The sequence below is a fragment of the Camelus bactrianus genome, chromosome 1, assembly GCF_048773025.1.
Source record: "Camelus bactrianus isolate YW-2024 breed Bactrian camel chromosome 1, ASM4877302v1, whole genome shotgun sequence".
NCBI classification, from domain to species: Eukaryota; Metazoa; Chordata; class Mammalia; order Artiodactyla; family Camelidae; genus Camelus; species Camelus bactrianus.
Window position 1 is genome coordinate 58992532 of NC_133539.1, and position 19468 is coordinate 59011999.

At 41.5% G+C, this 19468-nt stretch overlaps 1 protein-coding gene across 5 annotated transcripts in view; it reads right to left on the bottom strand.

Moving 5' to 3' along the window:
* Positions 1-7681: 7681 nt before the first annotated feature.
* Positions 7682-19468, bottom strand: part of MYLK (myosin light chain kinase) — a 173618-nt gene continuing 161831 nt past the window's right edge. For 3 of the 5 annotated variants that reach the window (XM_045507221.2, XM_045507223.2, XM_045507224.2), the window contains 4 exons: positions 17917-18040; positions 12066-12195; positions 10474-10605; positions 7682-8241 (listed from right to left, as the gene is read on the bottom strand). In XM_045507221.2, coding sequence (XP_045363177.2) covers positions 7991-8241; positions 10474-10605; positions 12066-12195; positions 17917-18040 — 637 coding nt within the window. In that variant the 3' untranslated portion in view covers positions 7682-7990. Of the gene's footprint in view, positions 8242-10473; positions 10606-12065; positions 12430-17916; positions 18041-19468 lie in introns of those variants that run through there. The other 2 variants (XM_045507222.2, XM_045507225.2) reach the window with 2 other exon arrangements.

Sequence of the window (19468 nt, forward strand, 5' to 3'; positions counted from 1 at the left end):
TGGAATAAAAACAGACATATAAATCAATGGAACAGAATAGAGCCCAGAAATAAACCCATGCACAGATGGTCAATTAATTTATGACAGAACTTCTAAGAATGTACAATCGGGAAAGGACAACCTCTTCAATAAATGGTGTTGGGAAAACTGGACAGTTACATGCAAAAGAATAAAATTGGATTACTGTCTTACACCATACACAAAAATTAACTCAAAATGGATTAAAGACTTCAGTGTAAGACCTTCAACCAGAAAACTCCTAGAAGAAACATAGATGGTAGGCTCCTTGACATAGGTCTTGGTGATGATTTTTTGAATCTGACACCAAAAGTAAAAGCAGCAAAAGCAAAAATAAACACATAGGACATCATACTAAAAATCATCTGTTACAGCAAAGGTAACCATCAACAAAATAAAAAGGCAACCTTATGAATCAGAGAAAATATTTGCAAATCATATATCTGATAAGGAGTTAATATCCAATATATATAAATAACTCATACAATTCTACAGCATAAAACCAAACAACCTGATTAAAAAATGGGCAGAAGATCTGAATAGACATTTTTTCCAAAGAAGACATACAGATGACCAAGTTACCTAAAAAGATGCTCACCATCATTAATCATCAGGGAAATGCAAATCAAAACCACAATGAGAAATCACCTCACCCCTGTTAGAATGACTTCATCAAAAAGACAAGAAAGAACCAATGTTGGCAAGGATGTGGAGAAAAGTGAACTTTCATGCACTGTTGGTGGGAATATAAATTGGTGCAGCCACTATGGAAAACAGTTTGGAGGTTCCTCAAGAAATTAAAAATAGAACTACTATATGATCCAGCAATTCCATTTCTTGGTATTTATCTGAAGAAAATGAAAACACTAACTAGAAAAGATAAATGTACCCCCATGTTCATTGCAGCATAATTTACAGTAGCCAAGATATGGAAACAACCTACGTGTCTATCAATAAATAATGGATAAAGATGATGTTTTGTGTATGTTTTATATATAAAGATGCTTAAATATATGTATTCAGCCATAAAAAAGAATGGAATCTTGCCGTTTGTGAAACATGGATGGACCTTGAGGGCATTATGCTAAGTGAAAAAAGTCAGACAGAGAAAGGCAATTACTGTATGATATCTCTTACATGGGGAATCTAAAACAACAACAACAAAACCCAGCTAGCATCAAGTATACAGAGAACAAATTGATGGTTGCCTGATCCTTATGTTTTTTAAGAGTTGCCTCCTTCCCACCCTCAGTTGTGCTTGTCCATCATTCCACAGCTGATCTGGTCTAACTTGAAAAGCCCCTTTATCTGCCAGCATTCGTGGAGAGACTGTCAGAGGGCATATGGGCTAGAGGAGGAGGTGGGGGTAGGGGAAGGGGTGGTCTAATTGCTCTGTTTTTGCCTTGTTCTGTGGTAGGACTCAGCTTGGTTTTTGAGGTTTTCTCCCCCGCAGATGCTTGCAGAGTGGAAAAAGTTGAAACAAAATTAATTATTAATTAGTGTATTCCCAAAGTTTGTCAACAACTCAAGTCTAGTGTATCACATCTCTTATTCTTTGCCCTGTGGGTTTAATGCCTTTTGTCTCTTTACTTTCATTTTAGTGAGGTTTTGGGAAGCAGGAAGTAAATGCAAGTGTTCAGTCTGCCATATATGACCACTAGTCTCAATTTAGTTTCCATGGAAACAGCTACTCTTCCCTTTAGCACTCAATTTTTACTGATTTATATAATAATTAAATTATGTAATTACAAGTACAACTGGCATAAAGTTTAAGAGCAAACCCAATTGACTCTTGGTAAATATATAATGCAGCTTGTGGGCATCAGTGGAACAGAAGTGTGTGGGCATCAATTAATTTATTTTACAGAGGGAATGAAAACTGTTGTTAAGGCAGGCAAGTTGGATTAAATGGAAATTAATTAACTGAGCTTCTACTTTAAATAAATGAATATAAGGCATTCATTAACAGGGTGCCTTATTAAAAGTCTTAAAGATTTGGCTTCTTGTACAACCAATTTAACTTTAAAGGAGCTTATCTGTCTTTAAAAACTCTTCAAGCAAGCAAATGCCTTTCTAGGGTCAGGCTCTTCTCTGTACTTTGACCATGGGTACTGCTGATGTGTTCAGACTGACTTCCTGGACTCTTGGACCCTTGTCTATCCTAACTCCTAGGTGTCCTATCCTACTTCTGCATTGATCTCCTTTTGACCTGCTTTGACCTTAAAGACCTTGGTTTGTATCAGTGAATTGATACCTCAATTCCTCTTGAGGCTCCCCTTCATAGGTACCTTGTTCCTCTGGTCTCTGACCTTTTAGGGCTTCTTCAGGACAAAACTGATTTGCCTTCCCATTGGCCTTCTTCTCTGCGGGAAGTCAGGTTTCAGCTTCTGTCCTCTAAGTAAGTTACCCACTCATCTATTTGCTTTCCGTCTTCCAAAATTCTGGTATTTTTCATCTCTCTTCTCCTATATTTGTCTTTGAGGGGTTTGTAGTTTAAAAAAATTATTATTCCTTCACTCCCAGTTTACTGGGGGCTCTAAAGAGAACAGAGTTACTGCTTATCTTCAGGAGTTAATCTTTGGTCTTCTCTCTGCTGTGGTAGCTCCCCATTTTCTAAACCCTTAATCTCCTGATTCTCCAGAAAATAGGAGAATTTTGAGCTTTCTAGACAATTTTTTTAAAGTTATCTACCCAGCCTTTTCTTGGGACTGCGTAGCAGATCCCTATTTGTTCTGTGGTTAATATGCAGTCGGAAAGAAGTCAATGTGAATTAGCTTTTGTAAATATAAATTAAAAATTAGAGAACTTTTTGGGATTAAAGGTTAAATGATAAATTTAAATTCAAGCCAATTTTGAGAAATTTCTTCTTGATTGGAAATAAGACTCCAAGGTCAGATGAGCTTTTCTTTGACTATGAAGAAGAGGGTCTTTAGGGACTGGGAGTTAAAACTTTTCCAGAGAACAAGAAGGCAGTTGTAACATTTCATAAACCCATGCAATTGTTTTTTGTACAATTGTATGGGTACTTGCAGTTTCAAAGATCCTTTTTTGGGAGGTGGGTGGAATTTAAATAATTCTTTCCATCTTTCATTAGTATATAACTTTTTCACATATTTGTTTTGTTTCTATAGAAGTATTACCAGTTTCTTGAGGATGCTCTCTTTGTTAAAATTAAAAAAAATTAAAGCTATTTAGCTTTGTCTTTTTTTTTTAATGGGGGAGGTAATTAAGTTTATTTGTCTTCATGGAGGTTCTGGGGTGCTAAGCATGCACGCTGCCACTGAGCCATACCCTCCCCCTAGAGGATATTTCTGACACAGCTTAGCATCTCGAGTGCCAGAGGAATAGGGCTTACCATATGGATCAGGTACTATGCATGAGCTCTTTTAATTTTTATAATGATCTTTGAGAGAGGAACTATTATTACTCTAGTTTTATAGATGAGGAAACTGAGGCATGAGCTACACAGCTGGAACTGACTCCACTTGATTAACCAGGTTAGCTAGATCCTATGCTGGTATCCTGGTGCATTTGCCTTCAGGAAACAGGTGAGGTGCTTTTTGGAGAGAGATCTGGGGCTTCATGGAGCTTATGGGACAGGTTGCATCACTGCTTACTAATAAGTACTTGTTGAACTTGAGCTGAGGCTATCGTTCATTGTAACATACCATCTGGAGCAAGATTGTTGCCCTATATAGCCTAACCTGTCTCTTAACTATTGGAAGCTACTACCCCAAAGAAGCTAATAATAATAAATTGACTAAGGTTAATTTGTAACCTCCCTTTTCCATCATTATCTCCAACTAGAAGAAATCTAGTCCCAGAGAGTCAAATAATGTCTTGTGAAGATTTACCATATGCTTCCATGTGGTCGCTGCTGGGGCTGTGGTCTCTGACATGAAACCCTCCTCGTGATGTGCAGGCATTTGGAACACCAGCAAGGCCTATGAGCTAAAATTTCAAACAGCCAGCAGTTAGAAATTGACTGTTGTCTCCAAGTGCTGTGTATATCCTGGGTATTTCCAGTTCCAACGGGAAGGGAGTTATTATCAAAGCCACTGAGGTTAAAATGACTGTAGCTGTCAGGATGGCCCCTCCTCTTTCCTTTTGGTTCACTGTCAAGGAAATCTTGCCCTGGTGACTGTGTCTCCTCCTTTGCTTCTATCTCATTTGTCCCCATTGGATGCTCCCCTATCTCGAGTAGCTCCTAAGTTCTAAAAATACTGGAGATCTTTGGCTTAGCTGGTTGCTTCATATCGTAGTCTGGTAATTGCTTATGAACTGCAGATCTATTTAGATTTTGTGGTGAGAAGCACAGAACTGGTACTTTAAAAAATGTATCAATATAAATAATCAAAAACAATAACCTAAGTATTTGGTCTGTATTATGTAATACAATTGATGAAACTGTAGACCATACTCTCCAGACTGATTTCACACAAACTTTGAAGTTTTAATTTCACAGTAATTTGAAAAGTGGTATGCACAGTTAAAGGAAAATTTGGAGTTTCTCTTTTCCTCCTAGCCCATCTATAACAGTGCCATCTAATAGAACCTTACAGAAAGTTCTAATCTGTGCTATCCAATAAAGTAGCCAGCCACTAGTCACATGTGATTATTGAGCACTTGAAACGTGGCTAGTGCAACTGAGGAACTGAATTTTAAATTTTACTTATTTTAATTAATTTAAATTTAAATAGCCACTAGTGACTCATGACTACCCTACTGAAAATAGAACAGATCTAGAATATGATGATGACCTTATAAAGGATAATCTAGGTTATGTTGCAGTCACAAAGAATGCTAAAATCTTGGTGATTTATAAGAACAAAGATTTATTTCTTGCTTGTGTTACTTACGTACCCATCTGGGATTGGCTGGGGATCCAGGTGGATAAAGCAGCCACCACCTGACATGTTGCAGTCATTATGGAGAGGCTTGCACCAGTAGTTAAATTCTCTGGACCAGAGGGTCAAACATCACTTGTGCTTACACCTCACTGACCAGGAACAGTCACACAGTCTCATCTGGCCAGGGAGCCAGGAATGTGGTCCTAATCATATGTCAGGGGGCAAAAAGCCTCAGGAGTGACTGCTACAGCTATTAGCTTCCCTTTCAAAATACAGAGGAGTTCCCAAGGGGTAAATAAGTAGTATTACTCGTATTTTCTGAAGAAGAGTGGAGAAGAGTGGAGAGTTGAGTTTCTTTAGAATTCAATTATCCTTCACCTCCTTGATACTCATTAGCACAGACGTATTAAAAGCAGGTAAAATGTAGAAAGTAAAACTCAAAACATTTTGATAAGAAGAAATAGAGACATATAAATAAAGTTAGAGCTGACAACAGTCGGCATGTCTTTTTAGTTACAGGTAGAAATTCATTTAATATGAAGCTCTGCAATGTAAGGAATAATCAATGGATTGTTTTCTATCTGTTTGGGATGAGAACAGAGTAGAAGAAAATATATTTGTTATTTTTCAGACTGTAAAGTACATTTTTTACTAATAAGGAATAAAAAGTCCTTTTCTTTAAAAATAATAATTTTCTCACTAGAACATTTGTGGATTATGGTTGCCTTATAAAAAAATGAAATAATTTAAATATTTATCATCTGGACAATGGATTGTTTCTAGACTACACTGTGGAATCATAAAATCATGTAGTCCAACATTAAATAGTATGTCTTGATTCTTTCTAGAATATCTACAATATTGTTTGAACACTCAGGACACGGGACTTCACCATCTGATATCTGACAACAGACTTCCTATGAACAGGAGTAACGGCTTCCGGAGAACAGATGCTTCGATATCAACACAGAGAAAGATAACACCCGGCTGCCAGTAACAAATTGCACCAAAGTTACAAATGCAAACCACACCCTGGTAAGTAATATCAATGATGATGATGATTTTGAAATGAAAATGTCATATAGATTTTAGCACTATGAGGATACTGTAGATACTAGAATGTAATTGAACCAAAATGATGCTTGAGAGAAACTTTGAAATAAATGTGCAAATGAGGCTACCTAGTATAAACAAGAACTGCCTAAGTCATTCTGCTCCTTAGTAAAACACAACCACATAAGCCACTTTCTGCACCAGAGCATTTGTTTTTAGTTTCCAAGATCTGTTTGGGTTTTCTACAACTGGTGGCATGGAAAAGAGAAGGCTGCAAAGACTGAACAAACCGCATGCACTGTGGTATCCTTTATTTTAAATTGTGAGCTAACTACAGTTGTAGTGTTCTCATTTACCATTCTGATGGCATAATAAACTGGGAGAACATTAACACAATTTCAAGAAGGCATCAAAAACCTGTAAACAAACATACACACCACACATGCACGCACATATACAACATACACACACACAAAGGTTATAGTCTAAACACAGTTAAACGTGATGAATAAAAGCTTTGAATGCTCTAACTCAAATTAGAAACACTTTATTATAGTAAACTGTGGCAATACTGTGGCTATTATGAAAAAATATTGTAACTGTTTAAAAAGCAAAAAGAAAAATACTGGCAATTTGAAGCTAGCAGCAAAAAGCAGATAAAAATAGAATGGAAGATAACATAAGACTAAGTAAAGCAAAATTCTAATGTTGATACTATGTAGGATTGCACTGAAGTAATTTAAAATTGGTTCTTAAGAAACTATTGAAAAGTCCCTTGAAATATTAAACTGCTGCACTTTACAAACAGTGGAAAAGAAAAAGTAACACACACACGCAGAGGAAATGTATTAGGCATATCAGTTTATGGTCTTTGTTTATGACCTTCAAAAAGTTTTATAAAGAAAAATTTAAGTGCCAATGTAGTGAAAGAAAGTTAAAAATTCCTAAAGACACAAGTCTGAGTGCATTTATCAGATCTAAGAATATATTTCAAGGTTGGGGGCAAGGCATGATTGATGCACATTCAAGAAGAAAAACCTTGTGGAACCCATAAGGTAGGTAGAGTTCTCTGAAGAGTGTTTGGAATGAAGGTATATTAAACTCAGACTATCCTGAAGAAGATTCCCAAGTATGTGGAGTTCTATAGCTCTTCAGTTGAAATCTGTTTCATAGTGGCCAATAAATAATTAAGACTAACTTTTCAGCAAACTGGTTTTTCATACATTCAAACACAAAAACCGTTACCACACATGCAGAGCTGATGCTCTAAAACAGCACAAATATGAATTGTGGTTTCAGAAAAAAAGCACATCAGCAAGGAATTACTTTTCATAGGTTCGAATAAAAATGTCTGAAGCTGCTAGACATCTTCAAAGAGGGGATAAGTTTAGAGTGCCTACTGATTTTGGAAGAAAGAAGATTCTCTTTTCCCAAGGAAGCCAGTCATCCATGAACAGGGGACATGTCTTCAGAATCTAAGAAGCGTGATGTCCCAAGTGCTTAAACTCATGGCAAGTTCAGATTCAGAAAAGCTGGCAGGTAGAACAGGGGAGGGAAATGAAAAGTTCGAATGTCTATGGTATACTTTGGAATGAAATGTGCCTTGTAAGTTAAAATGGCTCAACTGCCTGCAGAATGAAGTGCTGCAGTGCTGGAGAAGACCCGGTTCTCTGGAGTAGGAGCTGGGAGAGACCCCCACCTCCAGGGACCCTCTGGGCGGAGCTGTGACCACAGGATCACGAGTGCTTTCAGCAGGGGAATTTATGACTTTGCCCAGGTCAGTTTTCCTTTTGGTTACTTCTTCTCTAAAATCAACTGGTCAGACAAGTTACTGGTGATTTCTCAAAATGAAATCTAGCTGTACTAGTATCTAAAGGTGCCAGCTAATTCAAACTAATGCCCATCAACAATGCTGCTGGGTATCAACCACTGTTGCCCAAGAATCAACCCCTAAATGACCTAACTAAATAATCTATCACACTAGGTGCTTTTACTATCTTGGATTTTTTGAGCTTTAGAGAAATAGTCTTTGTAATATGACTTAGAAACTGCCTCTCTCTGGCTTTGTTTCACTCTTCCTCTTCTTCCTCTTCTCCTTCTCCTTCTCCTTCCTCCATGGTTTCCACAATGAGCTCTGCTGTGCAGGTGGCTTCTCCAAGACTGTTGACAGCCTTGCAGGTGTACTTGGCGTCATCATCCCCGCAAACATCACTAATGATTAAAGAGCAGTTCCCATCCTCATCGTAGTCTATCTGGAAGTGGCGGGACTCCCTGATTGACTGGTCATCTTTGAACCAGACGACCTCAGGGTCTGGGTATCCTGCAACACAGGGAGGGAACACAAGTTGTAGAAACTGTTACTTAAAATTGCTTACTAGTTCATGCAAACTTCTGAGTTATCTCTATTGATTAAGGGGGTAAAGGGAAAAAATTATGATGTCTGCTTTTAGCATCTCTTTTGATATTTACATTTAAATATGGGCATGAATTATAAATACTAATGTCTGAAATTCCACATAAGGTATTGAACCACCCACGTAGGGCTTGTACCACCTCTCACTTTTATACAGATACAGATTACTATCTGGAACACTGCCCCAACTCCAGCCACATAACTAGAGCTAAATATCTTCTTGGATTAAAACAAATTTTTAAAATTTTGTATAAAAGTTGAACATAAATAAATTTAAATAAAAAACAAGAATCAGAAAAAATGGGCACAGGGGATCTTTTGGGCATGATGGGAAAGTTTTAAAATTGGATTGTGGTAATGATTGCACAATTTTGTAAATTTCTTAAAAATGTAATTGAATTGTACACTTAACATGGGTGAATTTTATGGTATATAAATTATAACTCAAAGGTGATAACAGATCTATAAAACATAAATTAGAGGAATGGATAATACTTCTAAGAAAAAGAAAGCAATATTTGTCTTAGTCTGATCCAAAGGCAGATAATCTGCCTGTAGATAACTGGAAATTGACCACATTGATTAGCCTTATATTATGCATTAGTCATGTTTAATGCTGCAAACTTCAGCATTAAAAATAGATATTTTATGCCTTTAAAAACATATCATAATTCTAACTGACCTGTTTTTAAATTTTGTAGTAGTTCTACAGGACAAAATTGTAGCCCCAACCAGAATAAAAAGTACACATAAGAACTTAAAATTCTAACGTTCTTTTCAAGTAGAATTTTGTTTTTATCAAAACAGCATCCATATGCTTAAATTTCTCCTCAGCATTCCAGTTGAAGTAATGCAAATACCAAGAAAATAATCTCAAAGAGAAAAATAAGCAAAAAGATGATAATTATTATGATATAATATTTTCTAAAAAATCAATAAGGAAAAAGTAAAGAACTTCATAAGACCCAAAGGATAGTGATGGTGAGAGCTATAAGCAGTGGCCCCAGAGCTCTCAGCACACCCCGAATCTGAGCACTTCCACACTAGCAAAGGTAGCACATTCACTTTATAAAAAATTGAATGAAAAAAGAGAAAGATTATGGTAGGTGAGGCATTTACAAGGCATGTTGATAATATAGTGATGTAAGAGAAAATTGTTTTTTCATTCCTACCCTTGGGTTACTTTACCCAAAAGGCACTATCTAGTCATACTGCTGGAAAAACTGACAAAGTGGGAGGCGTGGTCTCTTCTGACTGCTGTCCTGTGCTGTGCTGCCTTGGGGAAGTGGGTCCCAGCCCTCCACTCTGGTTGACACATGACAGTCACAGACTGGAAGCAAAGAGGCCTATCTTGTCATGCCTCTTATCTTTCTAGAACATTGCAGTCTGTGGAAACTGAAATGCTATGTGTTACCAACACCACGAGTTTCTCAGGTGCTATACTGAGATCCCTTTGGGTCCCTTGAGCTCCAATGACTCATGACTCTATGGCCATGTTATTTCTGGCAGGCAGGGAGGCATGGGGAAGACAGCACAGGCGCCTGGATCCCAACTTCCCCCCGTTGAAGTCACACTGCAGGTGCTCTCTGCACTTACCAGTCTCACAACTTTTCCCTTGACTCTATGACGTCTTTAAAAGACGTGAAATGTTTATCCTTTCCTGATATGCCATCTCACAGAGTCCCCAGAGCCACTCAGAGCATCAGACACCGTCTTACAGGTGAGTGCCTGAGGCTCAGGAGAGTTAGATCACCACCTGTGGTCACACAGCCGCAGATGCAGAGCTCTGCATCGTATGCTCTTAGTGCCAGCCTTCCTTTGAGAGCCTCTTGTGGGTGGTTCACATGCTTCCCAGAAACTCAAAAAACTCATTTTGTTAAGCATGTTCCATAACCAAACAGGTCCGTGATAAACCACTTTGAACTTGGGTCTAGCGGCCGATGTAAGTCGGTAGATATCAGATGTGCCCTCAGAGAGTCCCTGAATGGCAGTAATCCTGCAGTGGGCCAGCTCCTCCTGACCCGCTTTCCCTCCCAGCCTGTCTGTTCCAGAACTGCTGTCTCACCGAGGGCCCACAGTAGGGGCCTCCCAGCCAGCCGTGCCCCTTTGGTAATAAGGGAAGAGCAGCTACAAACTTACCTTCAATCTTGCAGTCAAACCTAGCAGCGCTTCCCTCCACAACTTCTAAGTCACGAATTGTCTTAGAAAAGTAGGGTTTTACATGGGGCTTTTCCTCAGCAACAGCCTCAAGGAAAGCTTGGGCAACATCTTCTAGAAGACAGGAAAGAGGATGGGGTCATTTCTTCATTCCTTCTCTCCTCTTCCCTGGTTTAAAAGAGCTGACTTTTTTTTTTCAGTTGCTATAATTTGGCAGATAATGCAGCTTAGAGGACTGAATCATAAGCACACCTTTCTCCTCGGGACAGGCTGGCCTGTGGCCAAATGACTTTGGCAGAAGAGAGAACTGCAACCAAACTGGGGAAATGTTTGGACTCCCCCTTCCCTTATGCTGACACATTGAAAAAGGAAATAATCTTTAAAAAGGATTTTTGGCTGCATTTCATACTGCTTCAGGATTCAGTTGAGGGTATCTAAGAAGGACGGAACCACACCAGCCATCCTGATCTCTACCCCTTTGTCCTCCTCCAGCAGCAGCAGGCCCTTCATCTGCTCCCAGAAGGGAAGAGCCAGGTCCTAGAGGCATCTTCGACTTGCCAGCGGCTCTATTCTACACACATCTACTGCCTTCACATTGTGTGACGTGGACCATGGTTTGGGATTGGTCCAGGGAAAAGCCATAATTTGGAGGGGCTCCTGATCCTCTCCTTCTTTAGGCTATTGCTGGGTCATCTGGGGAGTGGCAAGGGTAGATCGGGAGGGATCAGGCCCATGTGCAGCAGACTCTGTCCCCAGCTGCATCAGAACAGCTCAGCAGGCCACGTTGCCAGTTACCCTGTCTTGTGCACAAAGGGATCTAGACTCAGCCTCTCATCTTTGGATACCAAAAGCACGAGGCAGCGGGAGGTGGAGGGGTGTCTCCAGCCAAGGCGGCACCTCAAGATGGTAAGGGCCAGACCCTGCATGCATCTGAAGCAGGAAGAAGCCGGGGCCTTCACTGAGGAGATGGATGGGGCAGTATCTCAAAGACGGTGGGCAAGTTACTAACCCTTTTGGTCTCTAGGAAGGGCCCTGTCAATCTGTCTACCCAGTTCAAACGACATGTTTTGGCATATGAAAAATACCAAACAAACATGGACTGTACGAGTTAACTTTTGTTTAAAAGAAAACCACAGAGACATGGTTAAAAAAACAGGAAGGATTTTCTTAAAAGTACACTACAATATGTGTTTTTTACTTTATGTTTGCCTACCATTATATAAGTATTGCTTTTGCAATGAGAAAAAAAGAAAGCTTTTAATAAAGCCTCTCCTAATTCTTATGTAAAATATAGAGAAAAGCTAAGCAGAGATCACCTGTTTCTATTAGACAAATAATAACTTTCAAAAGTTGTTAAACCTAAGGTGAAGCAAAGAGTAATTACTAAACTTATCAATTATTGTCAGAGCAATGTAAAAGTACTTCTGAATTTTTCCTTGTAAATTGTGTTATAAAAAAACCAAAAAACAATTCCCCTCTACCCCCACCCCCACAAAAAAGCCTCTAAATGCCCCTCCATCCCTAACTTCCTTTCTCACCAACTGGCTGGAGAAAATCTTCCTGTAGCTCCTTACCTTCAGAGTCTAGTTTTTCTGCATTGAGCGGGCTGGTTGGTGATCCTGTTGAGGATTTCCTGCCACTGAGCCCTGAGATCATTGCCATAGAGGACAGTCTTCCAATGGCTCTCACAGCATTGCCTGTTTTCTGAAAAATAGACACTGGCGTTGGACTCACGCAGTGTCCCTGGTTCCAAGTGGGCAGCGGGGCTCAGGGAGAAGAGCCCAGCCCAGGAGAGGCAGCTGTCCCTGGAACGAGGGCTTCCCCAGCGCCGAGGTTCCGCCAGAGGAGTGAGCCCAGCCTTGCTCTGCTCAGCACTATCAGCGTGTCGGAAGATGTTCAGAGAATGGAATGGGGCCTGGAACCAATGTGTGCCTTAATGTGACTAAACAAGGTCAACATGAGACAAAAACCCTTTTCATACTGTGCTTCAACTCCCATAAAAGGGATAGTTTATATAAAGCAACTGCAGGCTGAGACAGCTCCAAAGACTTATTGCTGACGGGGCCCAGTGGGGCTGTTTCTCGTAAAACAATGCTAGTGATATGATTTTAATTGGTCAAGAGAAGAGTTACTACGGATCCCACAGGTCCTGTTGCAAAAAAAAAAAAAAAAAAGGCATTCTATTGACCATGAGCAAGTTGCTTAACCTCTCTGGGCTTCAGTATCCTTCTCTGTTTAAGGAGAGGGTTGGACAAGATGATCTGCAAGGTCTCATTTAGTTCTGTTTAAGATTCAGATACCTTAAAGATTTTGAGAAACACTCTGGCTAGGCCCAGCACAAGTCTGTGAATACCCAGTGAAGCTCCAGAGAGGTGTTCTTCCCAGATGCACACCCCAGCATTAAAAAGAACCTGAAGACATGAAAAGCACAGCACTTTGCTTTTCTGAGTGGCAGCGCCTTGGGAGAGGACAGAATTTCTGCTGAAACAGATGCCAGGACTTAAGATGAACATTTTCTTTGCATTTGAAAACTCTACCAAGCATAAGACTTAGGTCAAGGAGTCCCCAATAACACTCAACTGTGTTTCTCACCTTTAGGTAAAGTTTCTCACCCCTTTTCTAAGGCCAATGGAGTGACTAAGATAAGAAACTAAGGCATAAGCAGCGCTTTCCACCCCTGCACCTGAAGCATCTTTTCAGGGATCCAGATGCTGTGCATCCAGAAAGTAGATGTCACCACAGACTGGGTTTTGAGAGAGGAAGGAGACATTTTGTACACAGGCAAACGGCTGGCACTCCCCGCTGGCCCTCAAACTGTGCCGACAAAGCATTTTCCTGCTGAATTAACTTCATGCACTCAAGTATTTCAGGGAAGCCTCACAATTTTGGAGTATCTGGAAAGCCAATATGCTTCAGTAAAAAGATTATTTCAAAAGTAAGGAATTTCAGGGTGCTAAGGAATCATACAGAAAACTGTGTGTAAGTGTGGTTTAAGCAGAGACCTACTGCTGTGACCACAGTTGCCCCCATTTTGTCACATCCCATCCTGGCTACAGACTATCTTCATGAACTCTGAACAGACGTTCCATCTTGCCCTGTCCTCTGGCCATCCACCCTCTCACATACATCGCTGTGTGTTATGCTTCCGGCCCTCTGTAAAAACTGCGGGGAAGCTGGGTCACTCTGCAAAGAAGCCAGGGAGCCCCCGGGGGACAGGGGTGGGGGAGAAGGTGTGAGATGATGACGGACCGACTTAACTGTGGGCAGAGTCACTGTGGCCATGCAGAGAATGCAGACAGAGACCATTCAGCAGCTTCCCGTGCTCTTCTGGGTGAGGCTGTTACTGGTGACATCATTGATTTGTTTGTCCTGCTAGCTGGAGTGTGGAGAGACCTAGCTCTTCCCAGGGGAGCATACCCTGACTTCAGGAACAGGTAGGAGGTGGCGCCAGCCACCGCAGCCCTCCCAACTGAGTCCACGTAAAACCAGACTGCTTCCTAACCAGCCAAACTCTCAGACTCCGCCCTTTTCAGCTCTCCATTCCCTTCATCCAACACAGATGGGTTTGCCCTGGGCAGGGTGTCTCTAAGCTCAGAGGGTTCACTCCTAACAAGAAACAGGTTAGTTCTCTAACCACTAATTGATTACTCTGTGACCTTGTGCCAGTCAGTTCCCTTCTCTGGGCCTCATGGTTAGACCAGAAGATTCAAATCTCCCTGCAGCTCCAGTCTCTACAGAAAGACTGTGATTTAGACTCGAGAACCTGTTGCTGGGAACGCTCCCCTTGAGGCTATGGGCTCCCTAATCCCCAACACCTGGACTGCAAGTAGCAGGACTGTACAGGGTGGAATGATGAAGTCTTTCTTCTTCTGTTAATAAAATGACTAATGTGAAGCTCCAGAACAAGGCAAATAAAAGAGTTACAGTATTTCAGAGGAGGTAGCAGATACACAGTAACATACAAATAGACTACACGTAGGGGGAGATTTTCCATCAGATGGAGTGATAGAGCACATTATTTCTAAAACAGGGAGAAATGTGCTTGATAAGGAAAATCTTAAAATAACCTACATCAGAAGTCATTCTTTGGAAATTGATTTATGAAAAAAATCTTGGTAGGGAAGTTATTTGTCAGCAGTGGGAAAGAAATCTATCTGTATGTTCTAGCCTTCCAGTTTCATGCCTTTGAGCTAAAAATTGGTTGCTGCTTTACTGACCAAGATTTTTGGAAATTTTTAAAACATCAAAAAAGAAAGCTTCAATTCTTGGTAAGATCTATCCTTGTTTTGAGGAAGTCTTTTTCTTGTTTGAGGGCAATTGCCAAGGCTGGGTTCCTGTATTCCAGGCAGGCAGGGTTCGTAATGGCTTCCCTAATGCAGCACAGACTCCCTCCCCTGGGAGAACCAGCAAGCGTGACTAAGCAGCCTGGTTTGCCAGGGACTGAGGTATTTCCCAGGATGAGGGTCTTTCAGGGATGAAGCTGAGACAGTGCCTGGCAAACTTGGGCAAGGTGATCGCCCTAGAGCCAGCCAGCCGTCATAGGCCCTACGCACACACCAACAGCCCCAAGACTGCAATCTGCCCTGAGAATGCATATTATCCAAACATGATGGCCAAGAGTACTCTGTGCTATACTGAGTCAAAAGCTTTCTTCCCTAGGGCCCTTTGTTCCATACTAGTGAGGCCTTTGTGGCTCTTGGAAAATAAAGTCGGCTGCCCACAGGTCTCCAATTCCTACTCCTTTGCTTCTGGTTTTGCCTGCAGAAGCCCTGTTGTCCTACTCAACTTATCCACCCTCAGTGCTACTGCTCACCACCATGTATTTTAAAGATTCTTTTGATATAAATAAAAGACCTGCCCTCTATCAGAGTAACTTCATTCTAAGATCAATAATGTGATTAGTCATCTATACATTGCCTTGCTTGTAGGGATGTGTTCTCATGTTACTTCCTCTTTTGTGAAAACCACACCAGAATGATAATGGAACCTTCTCTCATGCAGCTGCAGAGAGTTCTGGGCCCCCTGTGCCTGTTCTGGCCCCCTCTCTCTGCCACAGTGCACCCCATTCTATTCCCCTCCACTCTGCCCCATCACACGGAACCTCGGCTGTTCTGAGAGGGAACCCCCTATTCCAGGGGTGCAAAGGTCCTGATAACTAAGGTCCCGGAGTATAAAATGTGGAAAACATTTTCCTAAGGAAGAAATGTAACACAAGATGGTCAGATGCAGCTGAACCATTACCAGTGAAATTATGCTTCAGGGATATGATGTGTTGAATGGGATTTTGTAGACTACTTTTCTATGTAATTTTGTGAAACCTAACTGCTGTTTCTGTGGAAAAACCATTTCCAAATGTTGCTGCCTATATTAAAATAGGAAATTAGGGTTCCTTCTCTGAATTATACCCTTTTCTTTCTCCTCTCATTCCCAGCAAAAGGGTTTTCTGGCTAATGACACTGTAAACACCAGAAAAAACCTAAGTGATTAAAATATCAGCACAAATTACAGTTCCTTGACCCATCTGACTGAAAAATTCTATTTATTTCCTCTCTCATTTCCTTATCTCTTCTCTGCGCCTATCCCCTGGGTTTAGGCTCTTCCTGGCTCTGGTTCACCAGCAGATGTGTGGATTCTCACAGAAGCCAGAAGTGATAAAGGCTGCCCCTTAACCCACAGCCTCATCCAAGCCAAAACCAGTGAGACTGCCTGCTCTGAGGGCTGCCCCACCCCCACCGCAGCCACCCTATCCGTTCCAGAATTATCGCTGTTTCTTGAGATCTACTGACCACAGGATCATTAATAAAGCCAGCCTTTGATTTTGTGGCCCCCTTGTTTTGTTTTTAGAAAATATTTGCTACTCTGATTTCGTTGGATCCTAATGGCACCAGAGGGTAAAGCAAGCAGCACAGGTGTTCCAGCTCACCAGGTACTCATGAGGGAGGCCAGGAGATCCACCCCACCTTCACATGGGGGGAAAGCAGGGGGGCAGTTACCAAGAACTGGCCCCCACTGCGGGGGAGCCAGGCTGAGAGACCCACATACCTGAAGCCCCTCGCTTGCCTCTGCTCCTTTCAACCTTTGGGTGAACTTGGACTTTTCGAAGGAACTGTGGTTTAGTCACCACAGTGTGTGACTGTGTAATTTGTGTGGCAAATTACCAGTGTCCCCTAAAATGGTGATTTCCTTTCTCTCTGTCACAAAGACAAGGTCTCAATGCCCAGGTCTCCTGAATGCTCGACTAAAACACTGCTCCTGCCAGGCCAGCATGACCCAGGTGAGGCCGGGTTCCCACCCTGAGCCATTCCTTCCATCTGTGCTATAATCCCCTCTGCTCTGTGTTCCAGCCATGTTCCACAGCCGATTTCAAACTCCTGCCCTTGGCAGCATTTCCTCACAACCACATCCAACTCTGCTGTGACTGGCTCATTCTCTGTCCGCACTCACATATATGGGTATGGAAAGCTATACTGATAGTTTATAATTCTTGGTGTGTGTTATGTCCTTTTATGTCTATTTGCTTCAGGTCCCTGTTACACTATACATTCTTTGAGTATAGAAACCACGTGCCCTCCAGTAGCCTAGGAATTTTATAATACTCATAGTGATAATAAAAATAAAATAGATGATAAATTCCCTATGGTTTTGGATGATAATTTTCTCCATCTGCTAACAGTCAGAGGCAATTTGTGTCATTAAACTGTGTATCATTAGGACTGTGTACTTTGGAGCCAGGCTCTGGGTTTGAGTCCCAGATTTCCCACTTACTAGCTATGTGATCCTTGGTGACTTTCTTAATCTTTCTCTGCCTCATTTGTTTGAGAGCTGGGGATAATGACAGTACCTGCCTCCCAGGATTAAAAGACAATACATAGAAAGTGGTTTGAGTGTTGAGCTGATGCATGGCCAGCTCTCCATACACACTGGCTACTGATCTCATTTTTGAACACTTATTAGGTGCCAGGCAATGTGCTAAAGGCCAGATAAAGATTATCTCACATATTTCTCACAACAATGCTGTGAGGTTGGTACCGCTATTATCCCCACTGCACAGGTGAGAAAACGAAGGCACAGCAAGGTTATGTAACTTGCCTAAGGACATGTAGCTAGTAACATACACCTTCCTTAGGGCGCAGGGGCCATGTCTCTCTTTGTAGATCATGTGCCCACCTCCTTCACTGTAAAGAAATTTAAGACCATCACAAGGTATATAAAGAGATCGAATTCTCCAGGCCTGCTAAACAGTCCTAAAGGTGACATTGTTTATCCTTAGCCATGAAGACATGAAATGTCAGTCTGGGTCCCAGACTATTTCAGAAACAAACTTAAACATTTTTGGAGTGAGGGGAGGGCAAGCTGGGAATGAGAGTGGCTTGAGTAAAGCAATTATGAGGGGCAACATCCCAGTCCAAAGTGACCCCTCGTTACCTGCCATTTCCTTCTTGCCATGTACTTCTTCATCCGGTCCTTGGAGAGCTTCTTGGCCTCCATGTTCTTGGTGTCTTTCATTAGCCATGGATGCTGAAGGCACTGGGTGCAGTCCAAGCGGTTTCTGATGGAGGCAGAGATCAGAGGATTTCTGAGCAGAAGGGGACCTCAGACACTGCTAGTCAGAGCAGAAATGGGAGGCCACCTATCCCTAGTTACACAGGGCAGAGCCCAGGGCTCTCTTGCTCCCAGTCCATCCACCATGATGAGGATCACTGTGCTCCTGGCCTTTTTCATGTCTTGGTCTGGGTTACACTGACTAGACACACAATAGGTCAGCGTTCAGAAGGCCTAAACATCAGTAAGCCCTTGGGGTCTAGGGAGGGTAAATGTTGGGGAGCAGACATGTCTGGGAATGGCTGGTGCCATATTCCAGGATGAGGTCAGTCAGTGGTCACACGGGGGCTGCAGATTGGGGACGCCCAACCCTTCTGCCTCCCTGTCTGGCCAAGGGGAGAGTGAACCATTAGGCCCAAATCTTTGAGAATCATTTAACTCTCAAGTCTTATGGTGCGGTTGAGTATCAGGATTTTCCTGTTAAAACTCAAGAAGTATGTCCTACATACAACCTTTGAAATATGACAACCTTAGAACTACACTGAAACACATTTAATCTTCTGAAAGCTCTGAGAATCTAGAAATATTTCAGGGCCATCACCTTAATTGTAAGAGGACTAATAAAGCCCACAGTACAAAGTGCTCACATACGTAGTAAAATGAGTAAAAGTAAATTTGTTAAATACAGCAAAATGTAGTGATCTTTAGCTAAGGGAATATGTATTATTTTAATTTTCTTATATTCAAAATTTCTATAATTTCCATGTATTAATTTTATAATAGAAAAACACTTTTAAAAGTGCTGATGGAGATTTCTGGTTGAAGAAATGCTGAGTTTAAGAGTTTATGGGAATCTAGTGTCTTGATCTATTTAAAATCAGTTCTTTGGTGAATTTATTTTATGAGTGCAGAAGGGCCAACACAGCTCATTACTGAATAAATTCAAGGTCAGATGAGAAAATAGGGTATATACTCAATACTTCACTTACTAAATCTTCAGTGAATGAATACTGGTTGACAAAAGCTATCCTTGGACCAGAGCTATCAGGAAGAGGTTTGCATCTCTGTGAGGCAACTTGGGAGTGGGGATCCCTTACACCAGAAGGGAATCTAGACATCCCCACAACATCCAGATTCTCCATGGGTCATGCCTACTTCTGATACTAAGACTAAATGCTAAAAAGCAAAATGCTAAAAAGACCTTGCTCTCAGGGAGTGTGGAATGCAGCCCCTGGAGGAGCTTGGCCCTGGGCCAGCTAAAAAGGACTGAGAAGTGGGTGCGTAACCAGAAAAACCAGACAGAACCACTTAAGAGACCCTCCAACCTCACTTCTTTAGCAAGTGTACTCTCCTGACCCAGAGAGGATTTCTCCCAGAGTGGGGCAAGATGACTGACAGCTTCAGGGGGATCTGTGGGCCAGGCAGGCAGGGGAGA